General features: G+C 42.3%; 2 protein-coding genes across 4 annotated transcripts in view; both read left to right on the forward strand.

The window, feature by feature from the left end:
* BDP1 (BDP1 general transcription factor IIIB subunit) overlaps positions 1-13,583 on the forward strand; it is a 91,519-nt gene extending 77,936 nt beyond the window's left edge. For all 3 annotated transcript variants that reach the window (XM_075932237.1, XM_075932239.1, XM_075932238.1), the window contains exons 40-42: positions 1,799-2,081; positions 6,897-7,143; positions 10,785-13,583. In XM_075932237.1, the coding sequence (XP_075788352.1) occupies positions 1,799-2,081; positions 6,897-7,143; positions 10,785-10,910 (656 nt within the window). In that variant the 3' untranslated portion in view covers positions 10,911-13,583. The remainder of the gene's footprint in view (positions 1-1,798; positions 2,082-6,896; positions 7,144-10,784) is intronic.
* A 3,406-nt stretch (positions 13,584-16,989) lies between these two features.
* The window catches only part of MCCC2 (methylcrotonyl-CoA carboxylase subunit 2), an 85,617-nt gene continuing 84,452 nt past the window's right edge, over positions 16,990-18,154 (forward strand). Inside the window, exon 1 of the mRNA XM_075932240.1 lies at positions 16,990-17,476. Coding sequence (XP_075788355.1) covers positions 17,345-17,476 — 132 coding nt within the window. The 5' untranslated portion in view covers positions 16,990-17,344. The remainder of the gene's footprint in view (positions 17,477-18,154) is intronic.

Here is an 18,154-nt window from a genome sequence, read left to right on the forward strand (position 1 = left end):
TCGTTAGGAACTTGTATATACAGTAGGGGTGGGGAACCCAAGGCCCAGGATCCAGATTTAGTCCCCGGCTTGCCTGGATCTGGCCCTCCTCCCCATAGCAATGGAGAGCCCATGCTGGCACTCCAGTCCCTGCTGCCTCCTGCCTGCCTGATTTTTCTGTGGGTCAGCAGTCCCCAATCCATAAAAGGTTCTGCACACCAATATAAAGGCCAACAGAAAGCTCTCAAATACAGAGCAAAGGAGAATGATTTAATTAGCTGACAAGGTTAGGAATTTCATTTAGTACTTGTCAAAAGAACATACCTCTTAACAAGACAGCACCAACAGACATATACATACTAAATTACTGTCAACTGGAGGAAGAGTTGTTACATCATTACTTAAATACTGGAACAAAACTGTTCAGTTAACTTAAACAAGAGAGATCAGAAAACTAAGCTCTTAAATTGGCAAATATTTTTTTGCTACACTTTGGACCTCTCTGGTCCCGCACCTCGGTACCTGACTGGTCCTGAAGGAGGCAGTTAGCCAGACCAGGGGAGGTCGGCCCCTCTGCTGATGGACTCCGGGCTCTTCTGGGACCTGTCTGCAGGTCATCAGGCTCCCCTGCCCCTGGGCCACTAGGGTCCCGTGGCTCAGCAGTCCAGAAATATCCATGGCCCAGTTGGAGCAGAGAGTCTAGGACCAGAGATGGTCAACCTGTGCTAAATTTGCTGTTTTCTGTTTGGCAAATGTTTCCTCATGTTTGGAATGGAACAATGAACTGTAGTATGCCAAACTGTCTTTGTGCATTTGTAATTCTAACCAGATCAGGATAGGCCCTGTCTTAGCTGTTATGATATCCCAGCAGATAGAACACAATGTTTTTATGTGGGACCTCATAAATATAGTGGAGATGCCCTATTTTTAGTATCGCTGTAACCAAATAAAGAATCAGAATCATACCGGGTTTGATCTAACATTTGGATCTAAAAATATTTAAAAATCAATGGGAAGACTTTCAATGGCTTCAGTGGTTCTGAATTGGGTCTATAGTTTGCATGCACAAAAGGCATTCTGTCAGAAATTATAGTCCTTCTCTACACAACTTAACAACTGTGATTTTATTTTTCGTTACTGGTTTGGTTACAGTAACCTCATTACTGGAAATATGTGAATATATTAGAGGGGTTTCCAAGAAGAACAACTGAAAAAAAGAACAGGAGACTAGAGGGACTGATGTCTGAGGAAGATTTTTAAAGCCTTTTCTTAGTTAAAAGGCTTAACTGAAAGAAGGATTAGCCTACAAATATTTGAAAGATGGAAACAATAAAGACATAATATTTGAGCTAATGCGAAGAGAAGGGATGTAATTGTAAAAACAGTGGGATGAAATTAAGGGGAAATTGTAGATTGAATTGTAGATTGTGAGATTTGTTTAGCACTTTAAACTTGTATAGGGGATTTCAGAGTACTACTTTAAAGTTTTGCAGTAATCTCCCAAAAGAAATTTTGAAAGCCTATATCTTGGAAAAATTCAAGATGACTGAGGCAAGCCCTAGAAAGTATAATAGGGAGCATTCTGCCCTGGCTGATACAGATTGCATGACCTAATTTATCTTTTCCAATTCTAATTATCTGTGTGAAGGTAAGGTTTTCAGGCTCAAAATATGATCTATTTCTAAAAGAAAATTTGAATGTGACGGGATCCCCCTGGGATGCATTCAGGGGGATCTGTGTCCCCTTAAATCTCTCCAGCCTGGGTTGTGTGTCTCATACATTTCCCATTTATGCGTAATATTAATTTTTTCACTTAAAGGGAAAACTTCTGGAAAACTGAAAACTTCAAAGAAGAAAAAAAGACCTACCTCTACAGTTGTGTCTAAAACTTCAGAAAGAGGGCAATCTGAATCCTTTCAGAATTTAGGAACTGTACTGCTTGAAGAGTCAGCATGCAAGTGTTCTGATGAGTTGGTGTCAGGAAAGGAACAGGAGGGAAAAGAAAAAGAAACTGAGCAAGAAAGCTCTCTGGATATTTGTGCATCTGGACATTTGGGACACGTTGAAAGCCCAGCTGCCTCTTCAGGAACCCAGATGCCAAGGTACTTCTGAAGCACTTGTTCTCATCTTTTCATACTGCAGACCCCCTTCTTATCAGGACTTGCATATGGTAGTCCTTCTACTTAACATCGTGGGAAGGGCAAGGTAGTTGTGATTCCAGGTTTAAAAACCCTTATACTAGAACATTGTCCGTACTTTTCCTCAGCAAAAAACTAGAAAGGCTAGATGGATCACTTGTAAGTATTCTTAGGGTGATTAGAGGTCTCATTTTGAAGCCCTCTTGGAGGTGTCCTGACTTCTTAAAAATAAGCAAATTGTCCTACATTTTCTATCCCTCTCTCCATGCCCCCCATCAGTAGAGACAGGTCCAGCTGTTAGCTGGATCCTGGCTTGCCAGCTGCCTGCTCACCAGCAGTGAGTGAGGGAGGTTCAGTGGCCAGTAATGAAGGTGGGTGTACAAGGCTGGTGGTGGGGTAAAGTTGCAGTGTGCAGAGCTGGCTGCTCCTGTCATGATTATGAGGGTTAGCCAGCAGCCTGGGGATTAAGGGGTTAACTACACCTAGCCAGGTGGAGTGACCAGTAGGAATGTAGTTGGGACTTTCAAACTGGGACAAAGGAATTTGGGTTTTTTCCTTTATTTTGGCCTGTGCTTCTACTTCCATTCACCTTGTCTCCGCTTTTATTGCTGCTAGCTTCTCCAGATGTTCTGGTTGGGCATGCTTCTCCTCGGCCTCTTGTGCTAGCCTTGCCTGGTGTTCTTGTTCCTCACACTCAGTTTGTGCTCACCTCTTCTCTATCCGTAGGATAAGCTCAACCTCTTTCTGAGTTAGAGATCTGCCAACTGCCTTACAGGCAGCTTCCCATAGAGAAGGCAGAGGTGAGGGAGGAGCAGCGCGGCTATACATTGCTCCTGCCCTCTCCTTGGGGTATGAGTCTGTCCTAGAGCTGGACATCCTGTCTTAACTATCCTAGCTATCCAGTTGTCCCGAAAACTAGAAAAAAAACCCAAAACTGGTTGGGATGGTCTGTGTCTGGCTTAAGCTTCTGTCTGCCTCTCCTCGAGGCCCCACAGAAACAAAAGAAAGAGGGGAAAAAAGAAGAAAAACTGCAAAGCTTGCAACTCAAAGAAAAACCTGTGTCCTTTTAAAAATCCTGGGTTCTCAAAATAATCCCACTGCTATGCCACCATGTCATGGCTCCTTCCCCACTCTGGCATGATAAATGCAGAAGTGGAGACCAGTAAGTGTACCCCAAAGCCTTATCTACCAGGCTTTGGTATAAAACTTCCCCAAAAATCTTAAAAAACCTAGATTTTGGGATTAAAACTTCTGCTGCCACCACCCAAATATTGATAAAGAAATCAGGGGAAAGATCATTTGGGAAATCTCACCCCTATTATAAAAATCAGGACACACAAGTAACCAATACCAGGTTAATAAAAAGAAAAGAGAAGACTTTTATTATTACAACAATATTCCTGTTGCAGGCATAATGACTAGATGGGAAGGTAACAAAATATACTCATGGAGAAACTCTATGGGCCTAGAACTTAGTTACAAAGAAAAGCCAAAACATCTTTTAAGCAGTGCCAGACATCAGATCCCATACTCAACTCTTAAAACATTAAAGCCTAACGAAACTACCTAAACTTTACCCTATTTACAGAAAATGAAGAATGGTGTCTTGGAGAGAGAGAGACATGCTTGTCCCTCTCTGTAGCTGTAGAGAACACACCCAGAGAGACAAAAGGGAGAAAGGAAAAAACCCAAATTCCTTTGTCCCAGTTTGAAAGTCCCACCTACATTGCTACTGGTCACTCCACCTGGCTAGGTGTAGTTAACCCCTTAATCCCCAGGCTGCTGGCTAACCCTCATAATCATGACAGCTCCTCTTACTGGTCTGGCAGCATCACTCCCTCTGTGTGCTTACTTTGACAGTGGGGCCCCACCTCCTACTTCCCATCCCATTTGTGACCAGCACTGGCCGTGCAATCCGAGCTGTAATGGCTGCTGAGAGTGGGCAGGTGCCAGGAGGCAGCCAGTTACATGTTGCCTCTGTTGCCCTTTATATGCTCCTCCTTTCACTGTCCCCTTTGCTTTGCCCCTTCGCATACATGCACACAGACACACCCCAGCCCTGCCAGTTCTCCATGTTACCCCTAGCAGAGTGTGTCCCACTCCATGCTGTGCAGAAAACCAGCTCCTGGTTAGAGTGCTTTGCTTACCAACAGCCTGGATAGCAGGCTTCTTCCTTTCTTCCCCACTGCCTCTGGCTGGCTAGTACCCCACCAAGAAAAGCTCAAAACCCAGGGCACTGGCCAGAAGGAGCCAAGCCTTGCATGTGCTAAAGCCCTGCATAACACTGACACAAGGATACTCCTTCACCCCTCAACTAAGCTCAGAATGGTGTGAGAATCGATTTCCAGTCTCTTTGCATCCTGACAGTGCCACAGCAGCCCCCTTAGCACCATCTTCTCCTGCTCCAAGGCAATGCAGAGTTGCCCCATACTTTAGGCACCCTTCCCTAGCTGCCCAGGTTCAATTAAGCCCTTGCAGTCAGGTTCCTCTGGTTCTGGTACACAACATAATGAATCCTTAGAGCTTAATGCTTGCCTGCCTGTGCTGTAGCTGGCAGACAGGAAGTAGGTGGGTTATGTCACTGCCCAGCAGCAGCCTGGAGCTATTAGCTGCCTTTTGGCACTGTGCAGGCAGGAAGGGACAAGCTGCCTCCAACCATGGGAACAGAGGGCAGGGGGAGAGAGGGAGAAGAGATGAACTCTGCAAAGACATGAGCCAGGTCATCCCTTCCTTCTCTTCCCTTCCTCCCATGGCTGGAAGAAGCTCCAGTACCTTTCCTCTTGCACAATGATGAAAGGCTGCTGCTGGCCACATTCTGGTGTGAACCCTAGCAGAAATCTAGAGAGGGAGCATATGACCCTGTAAACACCCCCCCCTCCCTACTGTTGCCTTGGGGAGAAACAGTAATAGGTAACAGGAGAAGCGGGCCCATCCCGGGAGCCAGGCATGGAACGCAGAGAGCACCAGGCAAGGAGGGTCAACTTAGCTGGTCACCCTCCCTGTATGAGAGAGGGATATGAGTGTGTGAGTGTGTCACCCCTTCCACATGTGAATCCTAAAGCCTTACAGATAAGGTAAATGAAATACTGTGTAGTTGGATTTTTTTTTTAATGGGTGCAGTCAACCTGATGTTAATTTGAGGAGTTTTACTGCATAGCTTTGACTGATTAGTGCTGAACTCACTTGAATGGGAGTAATTTTACCACGTCCTGTATTTAGTATAGGGAAATATAGTCCCTCTACACTATTACCACTCAATGACTAGAATATGTAATCAGTGATGATCCATTCTGTTTCATGCTTTTTCTGGTAGTATGCCTCAGTGAACAGATATTTGAATCCCTTGTCTACTAAGTATTTGGCTTCTTACACAGTGGCTTTTTTTGTGATGTAGACTCCCCAAGTCTCCAAATGCTAGTGAACAACTAGATTAGTAACTTTTTTTATAAACATTTATTTTAAATACCCCCTTCCTGTGTTGTTATATACAGTATAAATGTACCTGCTTTGTTAATTTTTTTTTCAGTTAAGTGTTCGTGTACTCAGTCTTTAGAGCTATGTTAAGACATAACACTGCCCTATAGAGTTTACAGTCTAGACAACAAACAGAAGATGCAGCATTACTTTTTTTTATTGCTTCATATGTTCCTTTTTATATCTTTTGATTTACCTTTCCCCTTATGTTTAGTTCTGTTCCTCTAACTATCACTTATTTACTCATCATTTTATTCTACCTACAGTCATCTGTTTTTGTAATCCTCTGTTTTTTCTTGTCCTAGTACCTTTTACTGTTACCTATTGACCCATGATTTCGCCTCTCATATCATCATTGTTGTGAGCAGAGTTTAGTTGTTGCTTATTTGTATTCTAGTGTCAGTCACAGATGTAAGTGATATTCATGCATAATCTTCAGAGATTAGTCTAAAAAATGTTTCTGGGCTTTTGCCCCAGATTTTTTTGTTTCCGAATTAACATGAACAGTTCACTGTGACTGGTTATCCTGATGTTGATAGAGTGAAGATCTGGTGCAGGTCCTGTTGCAAGGAGTGCCTTCCTTCTGAATTCTGGGACTCTTTCTAGGTGCCCTTGGGAGAGGAGGATTCCACCCTCACGTGATGCATTAGTGGAGGCCTGTGAAAAGGAGTTTCCTGTTCTTGTGGCAAGAAGCTGTCCGATCTCCTTTGCAGCTGTTTCTTTTGCCAGGGGATCTGAGAGCTTACATTGCCATTCTTGAATATGAGAGACGGGCTCCAGCTTTCATGTTGTGCTGGCATGGAGGCTGTTGAAGTCTTTTAGGGTATGTCTACACTACCACCCCAGTTCGAAGTAGGGTGGTTAATGTAGGCAACCGAAATTGCAAATGAAGCCCGGGATTTGAATTTCCCGGGCTTCATTTGCATCTTGCCAGACGCCGCCATTTTTAAAGCCCCGCTAGTTTGGACTCCGTGCCCGCGGCTACACGCGGCATGTAGTAGGTAGTTAGGATTAGGCTTCTGTGCTATTTAAGTCATCTGGTAAATTTGTGGTATTTTCCAATTCAGAAAATAAAAAAACAAAACAAAAAAAAGATGCAAACAAAACAGTTCCTGATTTGATTAACTTGTTCCAAATGCTTTATTTTAGAATGTTTATTCATACTCCTATAATTCAGAAATGTTTGCTATTAGATTGTAAGTCATACTCTCATTAAATAGAAACAGGAGTTCTACTCCTTTTTCATTAAGCAAGCTGCTAGTATTATATAAATCTTGAAGCTCTGTTAATTTTTGTTTTGAATAGGGCTGGCCGAAGACCTCTGGGGTTTTTATCTTTAATTTGTAAATCAAGTAATGCTGAACCTGGAGAGGATGCTAAAGGGAATAGACAGAGACTCCGAAAACCTCTCATAGCTGCCTCAAGTCGAAGTCTGAAAAAAACAACTCCATCTACTGAGAACACTACAGACACTCAGGAGTCCTGTTCCTTTCCCTCTACGAGCTTGCCATCCTCTGCTGAATGTGAGAATATAGGCAGTGCTGCAGTTCAGGTACATATGGTTACCTATGAACATCGTGTCTGTATGAAATATAAAGCACTAATAGGGGACAACCATTTGTGTGTGTGAAGTGTTCACTGTGACTTTTCTTGTAGAATTGTGGACTTCCTTTGCTTATCTGTACGTCAAAAAATTGAACAAAATTACTATGGTGAATGATAGGATCAAACAAACCACAATTATATGCCATTATTTTATATGTTGGAATCTACTAGAGCAGTGATTCTCAAGCTAGGGACATCCAGATGGTCTGCAAGTTATGTCTGGGACTGATCAATTCTCCTTCCCTCCTACTGCTTCCTGAGTGCTGCAGAACAGCCGTTCAGTGGCATGGAGGAAGCACTGGGAGGGAGAAGGGAGGAGCAGGAGTGAGAAGAGATGGAGTGGAAGTGGTGCCTTGGAAGAGGGAGTGGAGTGGGAACAGGTCCTGGGACTGAACAGGGGTTGAGCACCCCGAAGGAAAATTAGGAGCTGGCTAGGGGGTCCACGAAAACATTTAAATCAAAATGGGGATCCCTAGGTTGCTAAAGTTTGTGAACTGCTGTCTTAGAGCAAAGTTCCGATAACAAAAGTCATCTTAAATTTTGACATTTTTCTCCCAGTTTTAGCCTTCACTTCTATCTTAAATCAGGAATTCGAGGTCACTGTTTTGAGCACATAAGGTGGAGAGCAGACCCAGGGAACTGATCACATCTGTCTCTGAAAATTCCCCATTTGCTCTTTACCTAAAGGAGACAGGTGTTTGGTTTCATGTTTCCTGGAAAGTGTAGTGGGAACCATAACTGAACAGTTAAAAATGCAGTTGCTTGATTTCATCCCATCTCATTTGTACTGTTTTTCCTCTCCTTAAGGAGGAAATTATGTTAGTTAATATTAAATCTCCCCAGTTCTCTTGTTCTGATCTCTGAAGGTCATTTTACATTTTCCTCATTAAGCAAACCTGAAACAGGACACTTATCCCAACATAATATTACCTTTATTTTTTTTTCCATACCTGTGTGAAATGAGTTTTGTTATATGCACCAAATTATTGAGGTAATATGCTGATCTGTACCACCAATAGAAACAAAAAGATATGTATATGTATTTTTTGTAAGTTACCATATGGATAATTTGTTCAGCAAGGACAGGCTAGACATTTTGGAAATAACTAGAATTAAGTTAAGCTTGAGAGAGAAATGAAAATTATTAAATGAACAGACTAGTCAAAAACTCAAATAATAGCACTTTGAAAGAATAATTGCAGGAAGTAACAATAATACAAGTATATGCTGGGAGGAAGTAAATGTGACTCTGTGTGTGACTGTGATTGAGACATGCATTGCCCCTTCAAATAAATTGATAGCCTGCCTGGCAGGACCTCCCCAGTGCAGCTGCAGTGCATGGGGAAGAAGTGTATGTGTATATACAGCATCATCTTGAGTTCTGGGAGAAGTGGAGCAGCTTCCTCCTGTTCTGAGTTATAGTCAGAGGACTAAAACTCAAAGTATCTGAAGTGTAGAGTCCTGGCTGACAGATCTGATGTGAAGCTGTGCGCTGATGGAGAAGTCAGGCCATTGCCCCAGTCCCAGACAACGTGGACCCACGGTGGGAGAACACGTCTCCCAGACTGCATTCCTTACTGAAAGGGGCCCCCCCTTTTTTTTCTTTTACAAAATACCCAGCCCTCACTCTCCACCAAAAGAGGATTTGTAGAGTTTTACGAAGCTGCAGATATCCACTTTATATCCACAGGTATCTGCAACAATGGATGCAAAATTTTGTATCTGTGTGGGGCTCTACAGCTCTATGGAGGTTACTGTCTTGCTATTGTTTACACGTCAGTTAAAGCACAGAATTTCAGATGATGGCAAAATGAAGCCCAATTGGTGGAGCCTCACTAAAATCCTGAGCGCTACTTTTTCTTTGCAGCCCTATGATTTGCTGCTATGTTGCCCTTTTGAGTAGATCAGTACATAGTTTCAGCAGTTTCCCTCTGTTCCCTGTCACACCTCTGACATCACTTGGCAAAGATGGGGTACATGGGCAGAGAGAGGGGCCTGACATCAGCATGCCCCCTTCCTCCCCTCCTTTGCAAAGCAATTAGGAGGCTCTGGGAACAGCTCCAAGTCCGAAGGCAGGAGCAGCACAGCAATAGGTGGAGGGACAGTTAACTTGTGCAGCACTTGATATCTTGCTGGGCAGCTGCCCAGCCACACAATTTAGAGGGAACTTAAGGATAATTGTTTGAAACCCCTATTTAATCCCTAATAAATTGTCCCCGAAAGGTTTTGGAGGGTCACCTTAATCAATTGTCTTGCCAACATTTCCCACTAACTTGAATGTCGTTTCTGACAAAACTGAGAGTAAAAAGGTCTCTAGGCTTTTATTTGAAAATGCTAAAGCCCTCAAAGTCCACACAGTTTTTATTACTTGACAATATGTTGAGCTTGTTACCAAGTGAACCATATCTGATTACATCTTGCTGCAGCAGCCTGACAACTATGTTTTGAAGGTTATACCATCTCACGTTTTGTATTTCAGAACATGTACTACTACTTGTCTGCCTCTGGCTTGTGTATGTCAATGAAATTTGCAAATCAGCCACATGGTCTTCTCCTGTACAAATGTTGCTTATGTTACAAATGTTAACCCCTGTTGCTTATGTATTATAATATTGCAGATCTCATTTCTGTTATTACCTTACCAGAAATAGCATGTGTGTCTAGGAGCTGTGAAAATTTGTACATCTGTCTCAGAAGTAGGAATGTTAAATATTGGTTAATTGAATAGTCGATTAACCTCAAGGATTTTTATCAGTTACTCGACTATTCTATAGTCCCTGGGGGTAGGACTGGCAGCCAGTGTGCTCTGGCTCAATTCCCAAGGAGCTCCCTGCCACTCCATGCTGTTGCCTCTGAGCAGCAGCAGCACACAGTTCCAGGTGGGAGCTGGTCTGCAAGGTGAACCAGTTTTAAAAACCAGCTCCCCTCTTGGACCAAGCTGCCTGTCATCCTGCGCTGCTGCCTCACATACAGAGTCAGCCACACAGGGTAACAGCAGCCCGTGTCGGGGGGGAGGGATGATCTGAGCTCCCAGACCCAGCATGAGCTGGAACTGAGCTGGGCTGTCTGCCCACCTGGCTTCTAATAGACTTTTAAACAAAGAGCCATTGTGGGGGTAGGTCCTGGATCTGGCACAAGTTGGGACTGAGCCAGGCTGCTGGCGAGTTGGCTAAAATTTAATAGCGGTGGAGGGGAGGAGGAAATGCACGTAGTCTATAGCATTAACTGATAAGCGTTTGCTTATTGGTTAATCAGTTAATTAACTACACTATTACATCCCTACTCCAGGAGCATGGATTCAAGAGTAGAATTCCATTACGTTGTAGATTTTTAAAGAATAAATATTACAGATAATAGCTTAATCAGATAAAATCAATCCATCCAACTGCATAAATGAATTGGAGATTTTGAGGATGATTGTACTACAGTTTTGCTTGGTTAATGTCAGATTATTTGCCAAAACAATTTTGATTGCGGAAATAATTATATTAACAGTTTGTACATAAGATGAGGCACAGATTCATGAGAGAGACAGCAAATCTCAGTACATGTTAAAACTTGTAAGTGCAGCCTTTTTTTTTTCCTTAGATTTCTTCTGAGTCTTCTGAGAAACAAGCTTCTTGTGCTAAAGGACAGGAGAAAGAAGAGGAGCCAACCAGAATCTCGGAATATTTTTTCAGTGATATCTTTATGGAGGTAGATGATTCAGAATAAAGCTCTAGATTCTAAGAATTCAGTGCAACAATGGAACTGTGTATAGATGGGTTGCTGTGAATTCTCCTTTTTCTTCCTTGGTCTTAATTTATTTCCAGACTCACTAATGGAGAATAACAAGCACTGTTGGAGAAGAAAATCATTTCCCCCCTCATTCTGGGTAATCTGAGCATTTTCAAACATGTCAGAACTAGATTGGCATGATGAGACTGAACAGCAGCTGTTGGTTTACATAACTTTTCTACAACCAGCTTAGGGACATGACTACCTTCAAGAAGTGCAATGAATAAATGACTATCCACATGCCAATATCCCTTCAAATCATAATGCTGAAGCTTTTGGGGCTCATTATTACAACTTATTTGCTATACTTCTTTTTGTGAAGTTCCACTGCAGGAAGGAGAATTAATCTTCATATTTATCTCTGTAGATAGATAATCAATTCGAAAAGATTAGTGTTGTAAATACATAGAGAAGTTTTCTATTGTTGGTTATTTTATAGACTTCTCCAAAGTATGTATATTTGTAATGACAAATTCACAGATACATAAGCTTAAGGTCATCATTGGAAAGCAGAATGTTTAATCCCTTTTAAATGTACAGAGATAAACATGAAAGACTATTTATTTAATTTTAATGTATTAAAAGATGCTATCCCATGTTAGTCCTTCATCTATCTGATTTGGGGGTAAGGAAAAGATGGACAGATGTCCAATTGTAAATGCGGATTTCTTTCTAAATTAAATATTTAATACAATAGACTGGATTCTGCTCATGCACTGTCTTTATATATTCATATAACTCCATTGATGTAATTTATACTAAGGAAATTCCAATTAAGAGTAAAGGTGAGCAGATTCGAACCTAGAACTATTGAATGAGGTAGTTTTGAGGATTTGCCACTTTTGAAACCTTTATCTCATAAAGGTTTTCCTCCTATTTCATGTTTGTTTTTTGTCCCCCCAGTGCTGAAATTTAGTTTTAGGATGGTATTTGATTTGTCACATGAAGACTAACTTTCACTTATGTAATGAGAAAAAATTGCCATGAGGGGTTAACAGTCACATGGTCTCAATTCTTCAAAAATCAGGAATTATTCTAAAAGACAAATACATTTTCATTCTTAAATTCTTGACTTTTTGAAATAGTAAGTAGGTATTGAAAATTAGACTTAGGTAAAAATCTGCATTTTTTTCTTTGATTAAACATTCACCACTGGAAATCAAGGATGAAAAATAGACTTTCAGAAAATGGGATTTACACAATGTCCCATATGTCAAGATGAGTATGTCACAAATTTAGTTCCATATTAATTCTGAACAACCTCTTCAATGCAGTTATTTAACTCGAGCTTTATTTGCCACAGCTCAGTCAGTAATGCTTAGTGTATGTTTGTTTATAGGTAGAAGCACAACCTTAAGATAATTTGTATTTTAGTGCATGGATCTGGCTTCAACTAAAATGATTCTTAATGAGTTAAAACATTTTCTAAATTGAATATTCAAACTATTTTAAAGATTATTTTGCCACCCTCTGCAAAAAAAAAAAAAAAAAAAATCTGTAGAGGTGGTGGTGATTTACTAGCAAATCCATAATTATTTCCTAACTATAATTATCAGATTCCCCTTGAGTCACTAGCTGAGACTTGAATTTTTATCCTTTCAGAAGTTATTTTTTTGACTTAGTTTCTAAAAGAGCCCTCAAGACTTGAATAATAAGCAAAAATAGCCCAGCTGTTAGGAATCATTAAACTAGAAGCTCAGCTTGTTTTGTAGCATCCAAATGTGAGAAGCAGTTAGTTTTAATGCTACAGTGGAAAGGGAAAACTGTCAAACAGAATATTTTCCTCTGTTTTTCAAGTAAATGACAATTGGAATTCAAAAAATGACTGTACAAATTGATCCAATCTCATGTCCAGTTTGAGATGAATGTCTCACGGTTTGACAATTTATTTTAATTTGAAATACCCATATTTGTGTTTTTTCTCCTTCTATGGTAAACATTGCAGTAATATAATAACACTGAATACATGTAGCTAAGGCTAATGTGCATATTGTAGAGTCTGGTTCTTGTATGCAAATATTTTGTTGTTACATTGGGCTTGTTGCATTTTAGAATTAGATAAAGCAGCTATATCACCCCCACTGATACATTCTCAAAATGATTTGTGGAGGAGGATGCTATAAAATAATGTATTCTAAGTACCTGCTAAAGCAGTACAGACTCATTCATAGTATGTCAGATGCAATTCAAATGACAAGTTAAAAATAATTTGTATGTCATAAATGATAATCAGAGACAGCAAAATGTATTGTGCCTTATTTATCCCTGTGAAATAGAAGGGACAACGGACTTTTTTTTTTTTTTAAACAGCAAACCATGTGTGTTTTGTTACAAGTATCTTTTGAAGTGAATCACATTTCTGTAATGTGTGTTTTCCGTGCTGGAATGAAAGTTGTATAAGTCATAGCGATGGAAGGATACAGAACAGCACCCTATGTTAAGTTGCACTGATCAATGGCTTATCATTTCTATTAAGATGTGGCAAAGGACTGCTTTCCTTGACGTGTTCTTTCACTGACACTGTAGGAATATTGTTCACGTGTAAGCTTTTGGATTCAAAGAAACAGTCTGTTCTATATGTAAATTATGTGAATAAATACTTTTATATCACTTGTGTATCTGATCTCACTTGATCTAACTCAGCTTTTAAAAATAAACAAGTTTATAAAGAGCCAAAAAAAGACTTTTTTAAAGGTAATGAGTTGAATGGCTCAGGTTCTCAAAATAGTAAAAATGCTATGTTTTGCTCTCTGTTCTTTATTGCAACATTTTACTTACATTATTATTATGGTTGGTGAATAGATTTTGTCCCTTAATTGCCAAGTTTTTGCAACCTTCTTTTAATTGCCTTTTTTTTTTTATTTTGAAAACTTAAGCTGTGAATGGAAAAACTAAATTTAGAGCCTGTGATTAGCATGAAAAATGTTCTAATATTTTTCTTCATGTAAATACTCTAGACTGCCAGAACATCAAAAAATTAAAATTTGCTTTGTGAACCTCTGCTTCCAAAAAGGTATGCTTTTTGGTGGAGAAGGATTGAAAGTTTTTGAAAACCCTGGGCTGCATACTTATCTGCATGCTCTTTACTAACTTTTCATAAATTCCAAGTACATAAGGTCTCCCGGCCCTTCTAAAGTAGTTGTGGTTTTTTTTTGTTTTTTGTTTGGTCTGGGGAAGTCCATGCTATACATTTATAAACTGATTCTGTGTAATTCTACCTGAAAAAATTAATCATGCAAAAATATATTTTAGCACTGGACTATACTCCAGTAGTTCTGTAACAATGTTGCCTGGAGCATAATGATATTCAGAATAGGGAAAGGTAGATACTTTTGATCTTCTACAGATAAAATTATTTTAAAACAAGTCCTGCATGTGCGTGTAGCGGTATGTATATAAAATAGTTTTAAAAATACTTAAAACACACAAAGCCACTGAAAGGTTTCACCACTTCTTACCATATTCAATTACCACAGCTACAGCATTTATATTTAATGGATTGTCCTCTCAAAACTTATTATCTTATTTACCCCTGCAACCAGGTTTATAATGCTGCATTTTTAGAAGTTTTTTCTGCAGGAATAAACAATATCAAGGTATTTTCTCTCTTCAGGATGAAACTGGAAAAAACCTTATTTGAACACATCTTCATTAGTTAAAAGAAACACCAGAAAATACTGGTTGCCATTAGGGATTTTAGAAATCGTTAATTTTAGTAATTGTGTAGCTGCAACAATTCTTAGAGGTTGTATGGTTATTAAAATAAATCCTCCCTCCACCCCCAAACTCTGGAGCATCCAGTGCACTCCTGGGGAGCCTTGTGCCATCCTGTGCTGCTGCCTCTTATACAGTGTGGGGAAGCAGGCGGGACTCTGTCCGCAAGGGGAACTGGTTTAAAAATCAAGAGTTAGCAGCACAGCTCCCCTGCATGCTATTGCTTTAAAACTCAGACTGGTGGGGTGGTACTGAGCCAGCCTGCCGGTCTGAGTTTTAAATGCAGAGCACATATGGGGCTTGTGGGGAGAGGGAGTGTTGCAGTTAACTGGGACTGTTAATCGATAATTGATTTTATCAGTTAAACAGCCAACTAGCTGCTAACATCCCTAGTGGCCATATACATGTCCTTTACTGCAATGTGAAACTACCACTACAGGCACTACAGCACCAGAGTGGAAGACTATCTTAAAACAAGCAGATAAGACACTAGAGATCGAACTCCCCCCTCTCAAACTTCTCCACTTGGCTATTAAAGCATCTCTCCACTACTTGGTGGCTTTTGAGAGCTGTGGTATAAGGGACTTCTCCTTCCCTATTCCTTTATAGGGAACCTTGACACCAAACAAGTTTTGTAAATTGCAATATGTTTGTCATTTTTTTTTGCCTAACTTTCTGGGGGTGAATGTGACAATGTCTACGTAGATCTATGAATGAAGCATTAAAACAATCTCTATAAGTAAAAGGGAAAGCCTACAACACTGAGCAGGAGCAACTGACCATTATCGCACCAATAAGGAACATAAGAATGGCCATACTGGGTCAGATGAAAGGTCCATCTAGCCCAGTATCCTGTCTGCCAACAGTGGCCAATACCAAATGCCCCAGAGGGAGGGATCACAACAGGCAATCCTCATGTGATCCCTCCCCTGTCTCCCACTTCTAGAGAAGCAGCGGCTAGGGACACCATTCTTACTCATCCTGGCTACTAGCCATTGATGGACCTAATCTCCATGAGTCTACCTAGCTCTTTTTTGAACCCTATTAAAGTTCTAGTCTTTACCACATCCTCTGGCAAGGAGTTCCACAGGTTGACTTTGTGCTGAGTGAAGAAAAACTTCCTGTTTTTTGTTTTGTTTTTAAACCTGCTGCCTATTAATTTTATTTGGTGACCCCCTAGTTCTTTTATTGTGAGAATAACTAACTTTTCCTTATTCACTTTTTCCATACCAGTCATGATTTTATAGATCTCTAGCACATCCCCACTTAGAAAAGAGGAGACTAAGCTGAAAAGTCCAAGTCTTTTTAATCCAAGTTCTTCTTGAAGGAAAGAAACATTGCTTTAAGCAGTGAAAGCTTTAAATCCCGATCAGTTTGCAGTATTCTGTAGCTTAACACTTTGGTTACAAAAATAGACAAGCACTTGCTCATATTTGTCGAGGGGTTTATATCAGGTCTAAATTTTTCATTAAGGCTGGAAGCAAGGGGCCAACGTCCCATAATGCAACATTCTCCATTCCAAAATAACTTCTCACACCTAATTTTCACCACTTCTTTTGGCCTCAAGAAATGTGCACTACTTGTAGTGAGACTGCATCATAATGCAAGATTGGAATGATCAGCAGCAGGTTCCCCAAACTTTAGGAGCAGTAGACAATGCACATTTTGCCCCAGAGTACATCAAGACAAAGGTATACTTTTATGCAGTGCTTTTTTTGTTAAAAAAAAAAGTGATGGTACTTCAGGGGAAAAGTTGTTGAGCTCTGACTGAAGGTGCTGGTACTGTGTACCAGGCAGTACTGTCTCAAAAAAAGCACCGCGTTTACGTGATTAAGCAGCCAATGATGGATCACCATGGATTTTAACTGCTGTCAACACTGGCAAATCAGAGAAGATTCATAATGGTCTCCTCAAGAACACAGAACTGTTCAGAAAACTTCAAGCAGGGTCATGCTGAAATGCCAGTAGCAATTGCAGGGGCCTCGGTCTACTCCTTAGTCCCCTGGCTCATGAAGCTATTCACCAGCCACCTTAAGGAAAGAATCGTTTACAGGCTTAACAGGTCCAGAATGATTGCTGAATGAGTTTGTGGTACACTGAAAGGGCAGTGTGTCATTTCCTCACCAGACCGGCTCACTGAAAAATATGCCAATGGTTATAGCTGACTGCTGTGTCCTGCATAACTGTGAAGCACAGGAGAAAAAATTCCTACATGGGTGCAGGGCAGAAGCTGAGCTGTGCCGGTAGTGGTAGGCTTGCGTCTAATCAGACAAATGGAGCAGATAGAAAGACGTCATTAATAACTGGCAGACACTGGATTTAGACTAGGCCAATAGACAGCGCACCTCTGCCCGGCCTGCAAGCGGCGCCGGTTGCAGCTCCATGGCCGCAGTTGGACTCGCCAAGCTGTCCAGCCTTCGGCCCCTTCCTTCCCCAGCGCTGTGAGGGGCAGAGCTGCACCCAGGCTACTGGCTCCCGCTCGTGGGGGGAGGCCGGGCTCTGACCTCAGCAGCGGGGGAAAACCTCTGCCGCCTCCCGAGGCCGCAGCTCGGCCCCGCGCTTTCCATTGGCTGCAGCGCGGGGGAGTGGCGGGGCAGCCGGCTGCAGACTGGGGAAGGTGCCGCCTGCGCTGCCGATCCCGCAGCTTCCGCGCCGCGATGCTGGCGGGCCTGAAGTGGCGGCTGGGGCAGCGCCTCTGCCGCCGGGCCACGGCGCTAGCCCGCGCGTACCACGGGGACAGGGTGGCCGCGGTGGGCTCGCAGCCTGACGCCGGTTCCCCGCTCTACCAGGTAGGCCGGGCTCGGCGGCTTGTCTGGGCCCCGCTCCGGCCCGCTGAAAGCGTCTGGCTCCTGCTCGCTCGGTACCCGAGTCCCGGGCCCCGCCGTCTGACGCTTTTCCCGGCCTGTGAGTGCCGCAGGGCCACACACGCTGTCAATCATCGCCCCACGCAGCCAGAGGGGAACCCAGAACACAGAGGCACCCTGAGGGGAGGACACGTGGAGGGGCGTCTCCCCTCCCCACAGCCTTAGACTTCAGGTTCTAGCTCGGGGCCAGCTGCGGCAGGTTTGCAGAAATGGTGGTGGTGCCCAGTGTGCCCTGACCCAGAGTCTACACCTTTCCCCCCTCAGACACTCTTCCCCCACCCGCCTAAGGCTCTCGGAGGGCGACGGTGAGCTCTGGGAGGGAGTTCTAGGGGCGTTGGTGCAGGGTTTGGGACGGAGTTGGGGGCTTGGGATGCAGGCTCTGGGAGAGAGTTTGTCTGCAGGAGGGGTGAGGGAGTGCAGGCTCTGGGAAGGAATGTGAGTGTAGGAGAGGGTGAGGGGTGCAGATGATGGGATGGAGCCGGAGTGCTGGCTCTGAGCTGGGGCAGGGAGTGGGAGTCCTAGCTGCAGGCTCGGGGGGAGGGGGAGTTTAAGGGGCAGGATGAAAGTGTGGGGGGAAAGAGTGCGGACTCTGGAAGGACTGGG

The sequence above is a fragment of the Pelodiscus sinensis genome, chromosome 6 (assembly GCF_049634645.1).
Source record: "Pelodiscus sinensis isolate JC-2024 chromosome 6, ASM4963464v1, whole genome shotgun sequence".
Taxonomy (NCBI): Eukaryota; Metazoa; Chordata; order Testudines; family Trionychidae; genus Pelodiscus; species Pelodiscus sinensis.